This window comes from Danio rerio, chromosome 18, assembly GCF_049306965.1.
Source record: "Danio rerio strain Tuebingen ecotype United States chromosome 18, GRCz12tu, whole genome shotgun sequence".
Taxonomy (NCBI): domain Eukaryota; kingdom Metazoa; phylum Chordata; class Actinopteri; order Cypriniformes; family Danionidae; genus Danio; species Danio rerio.
In genome coordinates this window covers 44,294,628-44,310,495 of record NC_133193.1, presented here as the reverse complement: position 1 = coordinate 44,310,495, position 15,868 = coordinate 44,294,628, and the positions used below count along the sequence as shown (strand labels likewise).

At 38.9% G+C, this 15,868-nt stretch overlaps 2 protein-coding genes across 4 annotated transcripts in view; one reads left to right on the top strand and one right to left on the bottom strand.

Annotated features, from left to right (window-relative positions):
* The window catches only part of veph1 (ventricular zone expressed PH domain-containing 1), a 163,017-nt gene that overhangs the window by 93,153 nt on the left and 53,996 nt on the right, over window positions 1-15,868 (bottom strand).
* ptx3a (pentraxin 3, long a) lies at window positions 515-14,158 on the top strand. Its single transcript, XM_021473342.3, has 3 exons — window positions 515-798; window positions 3,077-3,637; window positions 9,909-14,158. Exons 1-3 carry the CDS (start codon window positions 648-650, stop codon window positions 10,538-10,540), a joined length of 1,344 nt encoding a protein of 447 aa, XP_021329017.1. The 5' UTR covers window positions 515-647; the 3' UTR covers window positions 10,541-14,158.

The following is a 15,868-nucleotide window of genomic DNA, read 5'->3' as shown; positions in this document are numbered from 1 at the left end:
GAGCCTGGGTTTTGTTTAGGACAAAAACTCCTTTTATCAAGGAAAAGATACCATTTATCGTGTGTCTCAGCATCACACCAGGACATGATGTAAGGGGTTTTATTACTGTTATGGTCCTGAGTAATATTTCTATTAAATAATCATGTCCCTTTGATTTTATCCATACTGTGGAAAAGAAATGGGGTGGTATTTAGGATTTACCAGAGAACAACTTGCATTTAATACAGATATTCCCAAAATGTTTCCAGAGCAGTATTTCAAAATTCATTGCTATTTCCAGGTTTCCTTACATCTTTCCCAACATCCTCCCCCAAAATCTCTCTCTTTCTCTCTATGCCTGTGCTGCAGGAGCTGTACAGCAATATGACTACCCAAACTACCTCCAACGAAGAATTTCTCACTGGAGAAACTCACTCTCTCCCCCACCACTCTCTCTCACTCTCTCTCTCTCTCTCTCTCTCTCTCTCTCTCAGCGCAATGTTTAAATAGACCACAGAGCTGCTCTATCAGGCTCAGTTGCCTTTCAGCTGCAGTTCACCAAACAAGCAGGAGTCCAGCCAACAAATTGCTCAGCATCTAACAAGGAGGACCATCCAAGAGGACAAAGACAAGTATACACAAAAGCTGAGTCTTGCTCATATTCACACATGGCCAGCAAGTCCATGTGGACATTCCTCCAGACCATGTGTCTGGTGGCTTCATTGTCCATGGCGGTATCTGACAATTATGACGATGATATCGAAGTGGGCTTTGGACACAATTATTTTAATGAAATACCTGATGAGGACCAGTTGGAAGGTGAGTAACCAGAAAGAAATACTCAACTGTGATCAGAGTAAGAGGTGAGATAAAGAGATATATAATTCCACTACCTTTCAGAAAGGAGTTATGTTAAAAGTTAAGAGTTAAATGCTGGAATATTTCTTGTAGTTTAACAGGATGCATGATATGATGTAAATTAGAATGAGCGTTCTGATTGTGCATTAACAGATTGATTACTGTATTTGACTATTGTGTTTTGAGTATGCAATAAGTTTCTGCCGAACAGAAATCGATGAAGTGACACAGAAAGAGAGAAAATTGGAAAATGAAAAAAATTAAAGCTGATAATTTAAAAAAGCATTACTTTATAAAGGATTTTGCTAACACTATAGTATGGGGACACATTCTTACTACTAACTTTGGCAATTAACATGTATGTTATTAACACATTGGCTGTATAGTGACTATAAATTGCATGTTCTACATGATCTTATTCTGCGTCCCTAAACCTACCAAATACCTAAACCTAACTACTACCATATCAACTATTCAACAGTAAACTAGGACTTTATTGAAGCATAAGTGACCAATAAAGTGACCATAAAGTTTACCATGTCAAATAAAAGCAATTAAAACAGCTCATCCCTTTATTAGTGACAAAAAATGAATCCAATAATGAAATTAATCCTACACTGTAAAAATGCTGGGTTGTACACAATTCCTCCACGTTGTCCCAACACAAATCGATTAAGTGAACTTAATTGGTTTTACAAATTTAAGTGGATAGAACATAAAACAATGAAATTGTCCCAAAAAAAACAATAATTGAGTTGATTCAGCTCATTTTAAATGAGTAGTTTGAACAAACAGCAAAAATAACTTTTGAGTGTATAAGGAAATGCTACGTTTAAACAAAATATTTTTTAAATGTGAAGATATCGATTTTAGATTGTTTTCAGCAAAGCTATTTGCATTTCAAACACTCACTTCTATAGTAGTAAAGTCACTTTTACATGTTTGACACTTTTGGACCTTACTGTGAGGAGGATGAGTAAATTACTTGTTGCAATATTTGATCGTATTTATTAAATGTGTTCTTTAATGGAAGTTAGGCAGATATACCATATACTCAAAAAAGTTTGTTTCCTGCTTGTTCAAACTACTTAAATAAAATGAACTGAAACAACTCAATTATTAAGATTTTCTTTGGGCAACGCAATTGTTTTATGTTCAATCTACTTAAATTTGTTAAGTTAACTTAATCGATTTGTGTTGAGATAACATGAATGATCTGTGTGGAATCCTGCAGTTTTTAAAATGAGTACGTTTACATGGACACCAATAATGCGATTTTAATCCGATTTGACAATACTCAGATTAAGATTCTACCATGTAAACAGTGATTTTTTATTAATTTAAATCAATTAAGGTCATAATCGAACTAAACAGAAATCGGATTAAGACGTGGAGTATGCTGATTTAGTCACATTATTGAAGTTCAGTACAGACATGTAAACATCGCAATCAAACTATTGCCGTCATGTAGGATTTTCACCGCATTTTGTGACAGGATAGTCTATACACACGGCTGTTTGACACTATTCTATACACTTACCAAGTGTGTGAAGGACCACAGACACCTGCATCACGAAATATAGAGTTTTTTTCATACAACGTGCGATTTCAAATTCCATTAAAACAACACTCTTTCATCGGCACCAATGGCGAAGTGGTAGTGCGTCGACATATGCACGCCAGTGCTCACGACGACCTGAGTTTGATTCCCGCCTCAGGGTCCAATGCCGATCGTTCCCCTCTCTCTGCTCACCACGCTTTGCTGTCAATACTTCACTATCCTATCAATTAAAGGTGAAAACCCCAAAAATATAATAATAATAAAAAAACAGCACTCTTCCAGCAGTTCATACTCGCATCCAATATCTCGTTTGTTACGGGGGGCATGCATAAAATGTTCCTGAATGAAAGTGAAAATGCCAAACTGCAGTTATATTCAACAAATTAAAGATGAAACACTCGAAATTACACAAAACTCTGGAGGAAATGTGGATAGCATGTTGACGCAATGACGTTAATAGAATTATGTGCCTTAAAATGTAAAACGGGATCCAGAAAGGAACATCCAAAAAGCAACTCATGTAAAAACCTTGATAATATTATTGTCTTATTCAGATTAAGACAAATAATTTGAATACTGAAGTCTATGGTAATGAACCCTTTACACATGGTATCACCTGAAACACATCTCATATAAACATACTTTTCTCTCTTTCTGTTTTTGTCTTTTCTCTCTCAGACGAGACCCCCACACCGTCCCCTGAACCCTGCAAAAATACAGCCTTTACCAAATGGGATAAGCTCTTCACAATGCTGGAAAATTCCCAAATGAAAGAAAACATGCTCCTGCAGTACGCCGATGATATCATCAAGGTGGAGCTGCAGAATCTGAGAGGAGAGATGATACAGTTTGTGGCGCAGTATGGTGGATCTTGCGCATCTGCAGTTGAGAGCTCGGTTCGACGGGCCGGGACTCAAACAGAGTCGTGCCTGCAGAACGCACTGGACCGTGCGCGAGAGGTTTCAGCTGATCGGTACGAGCAGCATGATGCAGTCCTGCAGCAGCTACTGGCAGTCAGCGTAAACCAGGCCGCACAGCTGGATCGGCTGGAGAAGGGCTGCTTGAAATCGGGGGCTTTTAAAAACATCCAAACTCGACATCTCATGCAGGATGTGACAGAGATAGAGAATGGTGGGAAGTTGGAAAAGAGTCTGGAAACCATTTCCAGTGAGCTGCAAAGCATCCGGGAACAGCTGAGCCTTTACACCAGATCAGCTTTTGCTGATAAGCTTCCATCAGGTGAGTTGATCTATAGATATGTTTTCTACCACCTACTTGTATACACATTTTGGAATGTTGCATAAAAAAATGCTTTATGGAAATGCCAGGGGGCAGATACATTTGAAAAATTTGCAAAAAAAAAAAACAATGCACACAACTGAATAGGATTAACTTTTTTTATTCAATAAGAAAAAATGTTCATAAACTAAAGTTGAAACACATTTACCGAATAAAGTCTATCATGCGCATCAAAAAAGGTAATGTGATTTTGTTTTCAACAGATCATATGGTAAATATGTTTTAGGGGATAAAACATTGATGGACAAACCAGCAGACCGATCACATCCTTTGGTCATTGGTCATTCCAAAATGTTTTAGACAAAGTCCATCAAAGTGGTTCGGTATTATTACCTTCAAGAATTGAATTTGAATTGTCTTCATGCCTCCAAAATGCATTTTGTCGTCATTTTCTTCTTAGGCACAGGTAATTTATTATACAAGTAAGATGGCCCACAGTTGCTTCTCCTAACCATTTTTTAGGAAGTGATGATTTTGTTCTAGAAACAGTGCTTTATTCACTAATGTTTATGCAATATTTCAGTTTAGTTCTAATATTTAGATGGAAACATAGTTTGATATACACTACCTGACAAAAGTCTTGTCATCAATCCCAGTTGTAAGAGCAACAAATAATTAATAACTTGACTTCTAGTTGATCATTTGGAAAATTGGCAGAAGGAAGATTTTTCAGATGAATCATCTGTTGAACTGCATCCCAATCATCACAAATACCGCAGAATACCTACTGGAACCCAAGTTTGGTGAAGGAAAAATCATGGTTTGGGGTTACATTCAGTAAGCTCCCGAAAGCAAAGAAGGTCAAGGTGCTCCAGGATTGGCCAGCCCAGTCACCAGACATGAACATTATTGAGCATGTCTGGGGTAAGATGAAGGAGGAGGCATTAAAGATGAATCCAATGAATCTTGATGAACTGCAAGAGCGCTTTCTTTGCCATTCCAGATGACTTTATTAATTAGTTATTTGAGTCATTGCAGAGATGTATGGATGCAGTCCTCCAAGCTCATGGGAGTCATACACAATATAGTAAATTAATAATTAAAAATAATAAGTAGATCATTACAGTGCTGCCTTGTCACTAAAGTTTAATTTGGCTGCAACTATTTGTCAATTGTGTGCAAATACAGTCTTAGATTGGAGAAACAGTTTGGGTTTTTTAGCCTTCAAATGCTAGGTGAAGCCGTAAGCACTATAATGCTTTTCCTCTTATCTGATTGGATGTTGTACGCACGTAATTTTTTCCATAACAACAAGTACAGCAAAGAGACGGCAACATCAAATGCTGATGCTAAAAGAAAATGTTTGTTTTTAACTTTTTGGAAGCAGACACTGTGAGGGTACACCACGACTAAAAAAAATGAAGTGATGTTTTGTACAATTTGCCATCAGTTTGGCAGGTCAGCCACTTTTGTTTTGCAATAAAATACCTGCACATTTTTCCATACCACTACTTTTTTTTGCATAAGACTTTGAATTTTGCTCATTATACATCAATTAACATTTTTATATTTAAATTCTAGATTTATAAACATTTTTTAAAAATTTGTGGCTAAGAAATGCCATTAACTTTTTTTGGGTGGGGCCAGTGAAAATATTGGCAGGGCAAGTAAAAATCTTAACCACTGGTCCAATCGGGCCAGTAGAAAAATTCCTAAGCGTTGAACCCTGTTTCTGTTAAGTGACAAGACTTTTGTCGAAGCAAGTCAGACCTTACTGTCCGAATTATATAATTAAAAATCAAGACATTATCATGTTTTATTTTGGTAAAATAAGCTTTTGCCTTTCATATAAACCAGGGGTGTCCAAACTTTTTGGGCCGAGGGCCAAATTTTACAAACTACCCACGTTGTCCTGAGCCAAATTTTACATACATCACACAGACATGCATATATTTATATATATATATATATATATATATATATATTATATATATATATATATATATATATATATATATATATATATATATATATATTATACCTCATAACTAACCAGTGTAGAATTTTCTTGCACTTTATTAGCACGAAAAAACTGCTGTTGTTGAGCTGATAGGGCAGCTGCTAATTGTTTTACTTTTTGATCTCGTTCGGCACCAGTGTAAGAGCTGAAGGCCTGATGTTTTGTTTCATAATGTATTTTAATATTAAATTTCCTCATTGCTTCAACTGATTGCTGGCAAATTAAGCAGATACATTTCCCGCTGACCTCTGTGAAGAAATATTCTTTTCCCCAACGTGACTGAAATTTCCTGCACTCACTGTTGATTTTCCTTTTTCTTGGTTTCGCCATGGCTTGCCAAAATGTGAATCAAAATGTTATCAATTATGTTTCCTTCAGTTTTTTTTTGGTTTGTTTTGCATCATTACAAGAACTGCTGCCTAATTGAAGGCATGTAATAGCGACACCCGGTGGTTATTTATTGAATTACGTTCATTTTTGTATTTGTATTATTGTTTTGTAGTATTGTATTGTATTAATATTTATCAAAAGCCTCGCGGGCCACCACAAGACTACTTGCGGGCCGCAGACGGCCCACGGGCCGTAGTTTGGACACCCATGATATAAACCATTTCAGATACCAAATGATCAACTAGAAGTCAAGTTATTACTTGTTGTTCCTAAAACTTGGACTTTTATCAGGTAGTGTAGCTAGCAAATGCAGCATTTTATTAAGAGGCAAAAACAGCCTCACGAAAATACAAGAAACATCTTTACCTGGATTAAAACTTGCATCTCCTAAAGGACGACTCAAAAGTTCACCAATGAGCAATAAATTATTCTGATAACACACTGTGTATAGGATTGGAAAACCAATTTATGTCATTGATTCTGAACAACAAAGCAGCACGCTCCAACTTCAACACCCTCAGCAAGTATGTTGCTTTGTTTGAGTTAATCTTTTGAGCTCAATTTGGACAGGACTGAAACAGACCGCCAAGGTGACGATTTTGCTTTGGGGCTGTAAATTTTAAGCTGTAAATCTGCAATTTATACAAACCACATGCTACGATCAAACCACCAGCCAACTTAGCTGACTAACACAAACATAGAGTGTGTCAACTCATACGACCCCTGAGCAGACCACCATCATCACCCCAAGGTAGGAGGTTGATATCCCCCAAAATCTGATAAACGTTTAACCCCCTAAGACTTTCTTCGAGCTCCTACTGAGCTGGGAAACAAGCGTTGTCTGCATCGAGAAAAGCTTTCACCTTGTCAGCAAGCCGGAAACAGTTTCTAGTCAACTTAAGTTAAAAATTATTTAATCTGCGATACCCATGCCTTCTCCATTAAATAGCTTTGTAGAGGTAGAGTAAATGCAAGACAGAAGGGGGTATAATTATTAACAGCCATGCAGGGCGACCACACCAAAGCGTCCAGGGGGGAAAACAGAACCAGATGAGATTGTTTAAAGAATGACTTTGCCTCCCTCCATCTTCCCAATGCAGGAAACCCAAGACAAATGTAATGAAAATATTATAAGCTACGGTAGGAGAGTTGTGGCCTGTCATATCAAAGCAATCACCTATAGGAGAGAAATGGACCTACCCAAACCCCATTAATTTCTTTTACTCTAGTTAAAGATCCTCTAAATGGTTATGCAAGCTAATCATACACAAAACTGGCCATCCATATAAACATGCTCATGCAACAATATGCAACAGCAAAGAAGAAAGTTCTTCTAGGATTTTAACAGATACATTCTTATCATATTCAGAGGTTAATATATATTAATAACAAAAGCAAAAATTCGTAGACCGTATCTTGTGTTCTGCTTTTAGGAGGCTCACTTGTAGCAAAACTTGGAGGGGATCCACAATGACTAAATGTTTACTCTGAAAATCATTACTCTGAATACCGCTATTGCAATATAAAGGATGGACTGAAGATTACATCACAAGAACGGACCTTTTATTATTGTAAAAAAAAAAAGATTAGACTGTGTGATGGAACCTCCTTAAAAGATTTGCACAGTGTGAAGGTTATTCACAGAAATGATAAGTCTTCCACAATCATGGTTAGTGTGATTTCGCCAAGTAAGACCTGAATAAACATCGATGTGGATCATGGACCAACATTCCAATCAGCCAATCAGCTTTAAGGGATACATTTACAGCTTATGGGGGCAGCACGGTGGCTCAGTGGGTAGCACAATCGCCTCATAGCAAGAAGGTTGCTGGTTTAAGCCCCAGCTAGTACAGTTGGCATTTCTGTGTTGAGTTTGCATGTTCTCCCCGCGTTAGCGTGGGTTTCCTCCGGGTGCGCCGATTCCCCCACAAGTCCAAAAACATGTGGTATAGGTGAATTGGGTAAGCTAAATTGTCTGTAGTGTATGTGTGTGAATGAGTGTGTGTGGATGTTTCCCAGTGATGGATTGCGGCTGGAAGGGCATCTGCTGCGTAGAACACATGCTAGATAAGTTCATTCCGCTGTGGTGACCCCAGATTAAAAAAGGGACTAAGCCGAAAAGAAAATGAATGAATGAATTTACAGCTTATGTTAAGTTTAGACTTACAGTAAGGGTTGTGTTCTTCTACATCACTGTTATCTAATATTACTCCCTTCTGATTTGGGGAATAATTTACAGTTAGGGTTAGGATTGGGGTAGGGATTAGGTATGGATTACATTTTCAAACAGAAATGTGTTCCAGAATTGCATCCTACTTGACAAAATTACACCCACCCCACAATCAAACACAACTAGAGATAGGTGGAGTAGTGTAATGGTTTTCTCAAAATTTCCTTCTAATAGGACATTCACATCAGATGAAGCTTTCGCAATCTATTCAAGCATAATTAGATGGGTGGACATTTTATGTTTACTCACTTCATTCACGTGTCAAATTCGCTTCATTTGGACATGAAACTCTCTAGAAGTAATTTTCATGCTCACCAGCGATACAACCACCAGAGATCGCTGGAAAACATTCACACTCACATAGGACTACAAATCCGCCATTTATGGACTACAAGACCCAGTCATGCAACCACACACACACACAAACACCTGGTACCAGATTCTGACTGATTACAATCTCACAGCTGATGCTGCTCAATTACTGATTACATATATTCGGCTTACTTTGAGACACTCATTGCTGAGTCTTGTTATCTGCTTAGTGACACTACAACGTGTTTTCCTTTGTCTTGTTTTACCCTGTTTTTTGATCCTTGCCTTGTTTATTTGCTACATCCTGTTTGCTGCCTGCCTTGTGACCACCTGCCTATTATCTTGACTACGACTCTGGATTGCCCTTATACATCTGTTTGCCCCTGTATTGACCACTGCTTGCCTGACCATTCTAATAAACCTGCATGTGGATCCTCACCCTTGTTGTCGGTGTCACTACCCCAGGTTACAGAAGACTCAGCTATGAGTGTCTCAAAGTGAGCTGAATATATGTGTGTGTAATCAGTCATTGACCAGCATCAGCTGTGAGAGTGTAATCAGTCAGGATCTGGAACCGGTTGTGTGTGTGGTGCATGACTGGGTCTTGCAGTCTATAATTGGCGGATTTGTAGTCCTATGTGAGTGTGAATGTTTTCCAGCGATCTCTGGTGGTTAGATCGCTGATGATCGTGATAATAATTCACTTCATGGGAGGGGCGTCTATCTGCCTAGTGACTCCAGTTTCGTTGCTAATGGCTGACATGGATTTTATTGAGAGTATCTGTGCTTTATGTGCTTTATGAAGCCCGAACAACAGCATATATGCATTTGGTGCCATGTTTGGGTACATTAGATCCTTCAAAGGTGCACTCAGCTCTCCTTCAGAAGCCGTGGCTCGATGATGAGCACTTTCAGCGGTACTTCTGGCTGAGCTGATCCCAGTTTGATGTGTGGTTATCCTGTGTCGATAGGAGGATTTCCCCTCAAGACACCAACTACAGGCTCTACATCATGATCTTGCCCCTACTAGAGCAAGCTCCTGATTGGTTAACGCGGTGTGAAAGTCCAGCAAAGTTCAGATTTTTCAACTCTAACGATTCTCCTGAATCACGCGTTAAGCGCATCAAACACACATCATTCGCCTCCTCATTTGCACGAATAGAGCCACAGGACGTCTTATCGCATCTATCACATTGATTTAACATGTAAACACTCAAGCCTGACACTTCAATCAAGTCTGGTGTGAACATACCACAACAGGAATAAACAAGTTTAGCTAACAATATTATTTCCCTCTCTCAATTCTGCTTTCTCTCCAGGATGTGACACTGGACTGCTCTTCCCCACACGTTCATCTAAAGCTCATGCTGAAGTCTCGCCCCATGGATTGCTTAGGACCAATGCAGTCACCATCTGCCTTTGGGTGAAACCAACTCAGGTCTTCAACAAGACCATCCTCTTTTCGTACAGCACAACTGGCAATGCCTACGAACTCCAGTTGGTGTTGAGTGGACAGAGTGCATCATTTACTGTAGATGGTGAAAGCCATTTGGTGGAAGCTTCAGGAGCAGTGCAAGAGGGTCAGTGGGGGCACCTTTGTGCATCCTGGAGCTCACAACAGGGCTTGGCCTCTTTGTGGGTGAACGGTCAACAAGCTGCAAGCTCCCCCGGTGTAGCTGAGGGTCATGAATTACGCAGCAAAGGAAGTATCCTTCTTGGACAAGAGTATGGACGTCACTATAAGCATCTCAGTACACCCGACACATTTGACGCAGAGTTGGCCTTCACAGGGAAGATGACCGGAGTAAACATGTGGGACCGTGTTTTGGATCCAAAAGAGATTTCTCAACAGGCCAGGCTGTATGGGACTGCTTGTGGTATCCGTGGTAATGTTGTGGCATGGGGTGTGTCTGACATTCAGCCAAAAGAGGGTGTCAAGTTGTTATACTAATTTGTGTACTTAACCCACTTCAACACCCTGAGCCCTGCACACCAATCAGCTGCCAAGCAAGCATTGTGTTGTGTTTAAAAGAAGTCTAGTAGTCATCAAATAGATGTGGCTAAAACAAGGCTAAATTTGGGAAAATCTAACAGACGTCCAAAATTAGACTATAGGAACCAAATAGACAAGAATGGATGACTACACATTTCAAGTGTGTATAATCTGTCTATCTGATGACTAGTTTATTTTTGGACTATTGTAAGACGTCTATTAGATTTTCACTGACAGACCAAATTTTGCCTTGTTTTAACAAAGATGTCTATCCAAGCAGGCACAGGACGTCAAGATTGACGTTGTACCCCAACGTTGTGGGACGTTGCATTTTCTTTGGGAATGAAAAGCAGCTTGACGAAACACAACGCCAGGCCGAAGTCAATGTCCACCATTGGACAGACGTTGCATTTCGGTTACTTTCCAATGCAACCTAAAATAACAAAACATTAACATCTAATGATGTTACATCTTGATGTTATGTGGATGTTACCAATATGACGTCTATCAGATGGATTTTGGTTGCCATATCTGATGAATAAATGTCAGTATAGGACATCAATATGACATTGCTTTAAGATCTTGGCAAGACTTTGGTCACTTTCCACCACAACCTAAAATAAACCAAATTTCAAAATAATTTCAATAATAAAATAACATTGTCCTTAGATGCTGGTGACCTAAATCTAACCTAATATTAACCTCTTATGACATTGTGTGTCTGCTGGGATGTTTAGACAACTATTAGATGTCTTTTAAACACAAAATTGCTTGGCAGGTGAGCTCCTACAAGCACATATTAAGAACAAGCTTTGCTGCACCTGCACACTACCATCATTTTCCTTCTTTTCTTAGATGTGCAGAAAATGCTCCCTCATAGGGAAAATGTGATTTAGGTTGAACTGGCTGTTAAATGATTTAAACTGCTGCAAAAAGAGGGACGTCATATAAGTAGTCTTATAATACACACAGTGTCAAGATGATTTATTGCCTTATGTCAATAATTTATGAGTATGTTTTGGACGGTATGGTAATAATTTATGGCATGGTTTGTCCAATGTGTTTCATGAATGTAAGACTGGTGACCAATGACAGGCAGCTTTCCCCAGGTCACAGGCTTAGGGTCCCTGCTTAGTGGTAGGATTTATGACGGTTTGTCCCAAATTGACAGTTGAACCAAGTGTCGGGCTGATTTTGGCAAAGATTTACAGTATAGTTAGATTTGTGGCAATGTGTATGGTTTGTCATTTTTACAACCTATGCAGCTCTTCTGGCATTCCAGCTCCTTCCAATCTGTGAGTGTAAGCAGCAGGGTGTTGTTATTTAACACCATCCCACCCCTCCCCTCCCTGACCGCCTGAATGCATGTGGTACATATAGTGTATTTTGGAAAATAGTGACTAAAGCACAGAAGACACTCTGCAACTTTTTTCCTGTTACGATGGCAGCACCGCACTCACCTAAAAAACCAAAAAGAGTGGTGTGTATGTCGCCTACAAGAGGACATGTGGAAATGCCACAGCCGCCACCATGGGCACCGAAGAAAAAAGAAGGAGTTCGTTTGACATCATTTCTCCATGAATATGCACCCGTTACTAAACGTGATTTCAGCATGTCTGAACAACGCGTCGTGAGATACGTGTTTGACAAACTGAAAAGGATTGTGACATTGTACACTGTGGATGTTGAAGACGATTTTACATCACAGACGCCTTCCTTGATTTTACCGGCTAAGGATTGGAGGCTATTTTACAACCACGTGTGGAGTGATTTAAAAGAATGCTGCGATCGACCGCTCTACATTGCCGAATGGAATGGTATAATGCCGAAAACACGGTATCGTGTGGTTGGTGATCACTCTAAAAAGCAGCCTGATGACTGTGTATATTTTTTTTGCTGCAACGATAACACAAAGCTGGAGAATTATGTGTGGCCTATTCCTGAGACGGAACACCACACATACTATAAAATGAAGTTTTTGTTTCAGTGGAAGGACATGTACATGATGGACAGTATTTTTTCATGCATCAACAAGATGTTTAAATGGGCAGATATGTATGACAGATACAATTCTGTTAAGACGAAGCTATTTCATCCTGAAAAGAGTGACCCTGAACTCTCAAAATTTGACTTAACTCCTCCCACATATTACAGTCATTAAAACGCCTGGAGGTCGACTCATTCATTCACAGTAAACTCTCAACATGTCTCAAGAATTTACATCTGACTGCTGCTACAGCAACACGCCTGAAACAGTACCCGCACTGCCTGACGACAACGCGATGCCGCCGGAGCCACCCACACAAGTTTTAGACAATAACTGGCTGGATCAATTTTGTATGGATCTGGGATACCACAATTTAACTTTCCTCACAACCCCATATGGAAATGCTGGCACGATAGCCGGAGCTGCGGCCTATGCAGGGTGTGACGATACAGATGGCTGTATACGAGCTGATGCTTTTAAAATCATAAAAGCAACCATCATCGTCATCCTGGAACATCTCATCAACAAAAAGCTGAAGGACCTCTGCCTCGGGTGTGAAGTTGACCATCCCAGCCAGATCAGACACAGCTGTTTGTTTGAACCTAATGCCTTTTTCTTTGACACATACTTCGATGAACTGACACGCACCCTGATTAAACCAGGACTGAAACACGTCATTGCTCAAGCACTAAACCGTCATGGTCTAAGGATTCACCCTCAGAGAATTCAAGGATCGGTGGATGCCATTTTGCATGAGCTACGCGACGAAGTCTACATTGTGGAAAAGCTCAGAGAAGTCAGAGAGAAGGTTCTGGACACTAACAGCGAGCAGATCGTTTATGACGCTGTTGACTGCTGGAAGGGAACCTCACAAGCCACCCGCGTGTAAAGTCTCAAAGACACCTCTCAAGCTGAACGTTTGCAAAGTCAGTATGGGTAACATTTGTTGTTATGCTGGACTGGCAAAATGTCTTCTGAAACAACGTGTAAGATGTGAAATGACTAACTTGTTGTATAAGACCATAGATGACAGAGTTGATCTGGTTGTTGTGAAAAATAATTGTGGCGTTGATACCAAACGATTTTCTAACCTCAAAAAACAAATGAATGTTGTAAGAATGCTAACGAATGAGTGGGCTGACATGATGCATATGTGTATTAATGCAGGCGAGCCAATCTGTGTAACTATTCGAAAAATACTTGACCTGATGATTGAATGCGGTAATGGTATAAGAATTGCCGACACATTGTGTTTGTGTACATATGTGTCAGATCTGTGTGTGACCATGCTTTCAAGAAATGACAAAGCTGATGTTTGTATCGTTATTGAAACACTGGTTGATTATCTCCTTGATAAAAACATTGTTATATGTATAAAGTTTCTTCACTACCTTGACGATGTATGATGTCTATATATATATATTCTTTTTACAATTTGTTATTGAAACACTGGTTTATTATCTCCTTGATTAAAAAAATAAAAAACATTGTACTATGTATAAAAGTTTTTTTCACTACCATGACAGTTTATGATGTCATCATATACTTTTTCTATGATATGTTAAAAATAAAAAAGTATGTATCACCAAGCTACACGTCTTATTCTTTTTTTGACACCGAACCGGTAATATGTCTGGTGAGACGAAGAAAATGTCTGAACTGTTGAAACAGACTTATTACACCCCTTCTAACCCTGGTTCTTTAGGCGGTAAAAAACGTTTAAAAGATGCGATTTTCAATGAAACAGGCGTTCGCTTATCTGATAAACATATTTCAGACTGGTTAGCGGGTGAGGATACTTACACACTTCACAGAACAGCGCCTCTAAAATACAAAAGAAATAGGGTAATTGTCTTCAATATTGATGAGCAGTTTCAGGCAGATCTGGTTGACATGTCGGCATATTCCAAGGAAAATGACAACAAAAATTTTTTATTGACATGCATAGATGTTTTTAGTAAACATGGATGGGTCCGTGTGTTAAAAAACAAGACTGGTGTAGAGGTAGTAAAAGCTTTTGAATCTATCCTGAAAGAAGGGCGCGTTCCACTCAAATTACAAACAGATAAAGGGAAAGAGTTTTTAAACAAACATTTTCAAAGCATGGTAAAAAAGTACAATATCACACATTTTGCACCTTCCACAGAATTAAAAGCATGCGTTGTCGAGCGGTTTAATAGAACCTTGAAAGGTAGAATGTGGCGGTATTTAACAGCAACAAACTCTAAACGCTACATAGATGTTCTTCAAGACATTGTTAAAGGATACAACAACAGCTACCACAGAAGTATTAAGATGAGACCAATAGATGTGACCAAAGAAAATGAATCTGTAGTGTTTCATAATCTATATGGGACATGTGTCGGTCGTAGTGTGAAGTCAAAATGTAAATTTAAAATAGGTGACATAGTTAGAATTTCTAAAGTAAGAGGTACGTTTACTAAAGGGTATGAAGAAAACTATACACACGAGTTTTTTACAATAGCGGCATGCATACCGCGTGAACCACATGTCTACAGATTATGTGATTATGATGGTGATGTCATAGATGGTGTCTTTTATGAGCAGGAATTACAAAAAATAGTTGTAAATAAAAACAAAGCATTCAAAGTGGAAAAAATATTAGACAAGAAAAAACAGGGTCGTGAAACATTAGTACTGGTGCAGTGGTTAGGATGGCCAGCAAAATTTTCTTCCTGGGTAAACCAGAAAGAGTTGGTTGATGTTCAGACACCATAAATACAAAACGCGTGTATAGAACATGTGCATTTATGTAATAATTAACCATGGCTGAGGATGGTTTTTATGTCACACTACCATGCAATGCATCGCTATCTGTTTATCCAGAAAACCGTATATCGTGTTATACAACAAGGCTAGCAAGAACTATAAACTTGAAAGGAGAATGGCAAGTTGGACTGATCGAGTTTGAATTCCCCATAACGTGGTATACATTTTCTGAGCAAGATTGTCGTTTCATTCTTAACAACGGCGAAACCAAAGTCAGTGACGGTTTAAGATATGATAATTACGGTGAAGGCAAAGAGATTGATACTTTAATCAATACCAACCAAAACATATCGAACGAGCTTTACATGCTAAAGTACGGATACTATGATGATATCCTTTTTTTGATCAGGGAGATAAATGCAAACATGCCCCCACAGGTGAAACTCGGCTATGATCACGTTAAAAACAAAGTTTTTTTAAAAGCGCCACCAAAAATGTCATTAACATTTTTTGGGAAACTGGCAGTTATTTTAGGATTAAAACCAGGGGTGTCTATTGAGTCTGCTAAT

Coding starts and splice junctions, on each gene's coding strand:
- ptx3a (XM_021473342.3), top strand. CDS start 648: ATGGCCAGCAAGTCCATGTGGACATTCCTCCAGACCATGTGTCTGGTG. Junction 799..3,076: donor TGATGAGGACCAGTTGGAAG/GTGAGTAACCAG, acceptor TTTCTCTCTCAG/ACGAGACCCCCACACCGTCC. Junction 3,638..9,908: donor TGCTGATAAGCTTCCATCAG/GTGAGTTGATCT, acceptor CTTTCTCTCCAG/GATGTGACACTGGACTGCTC.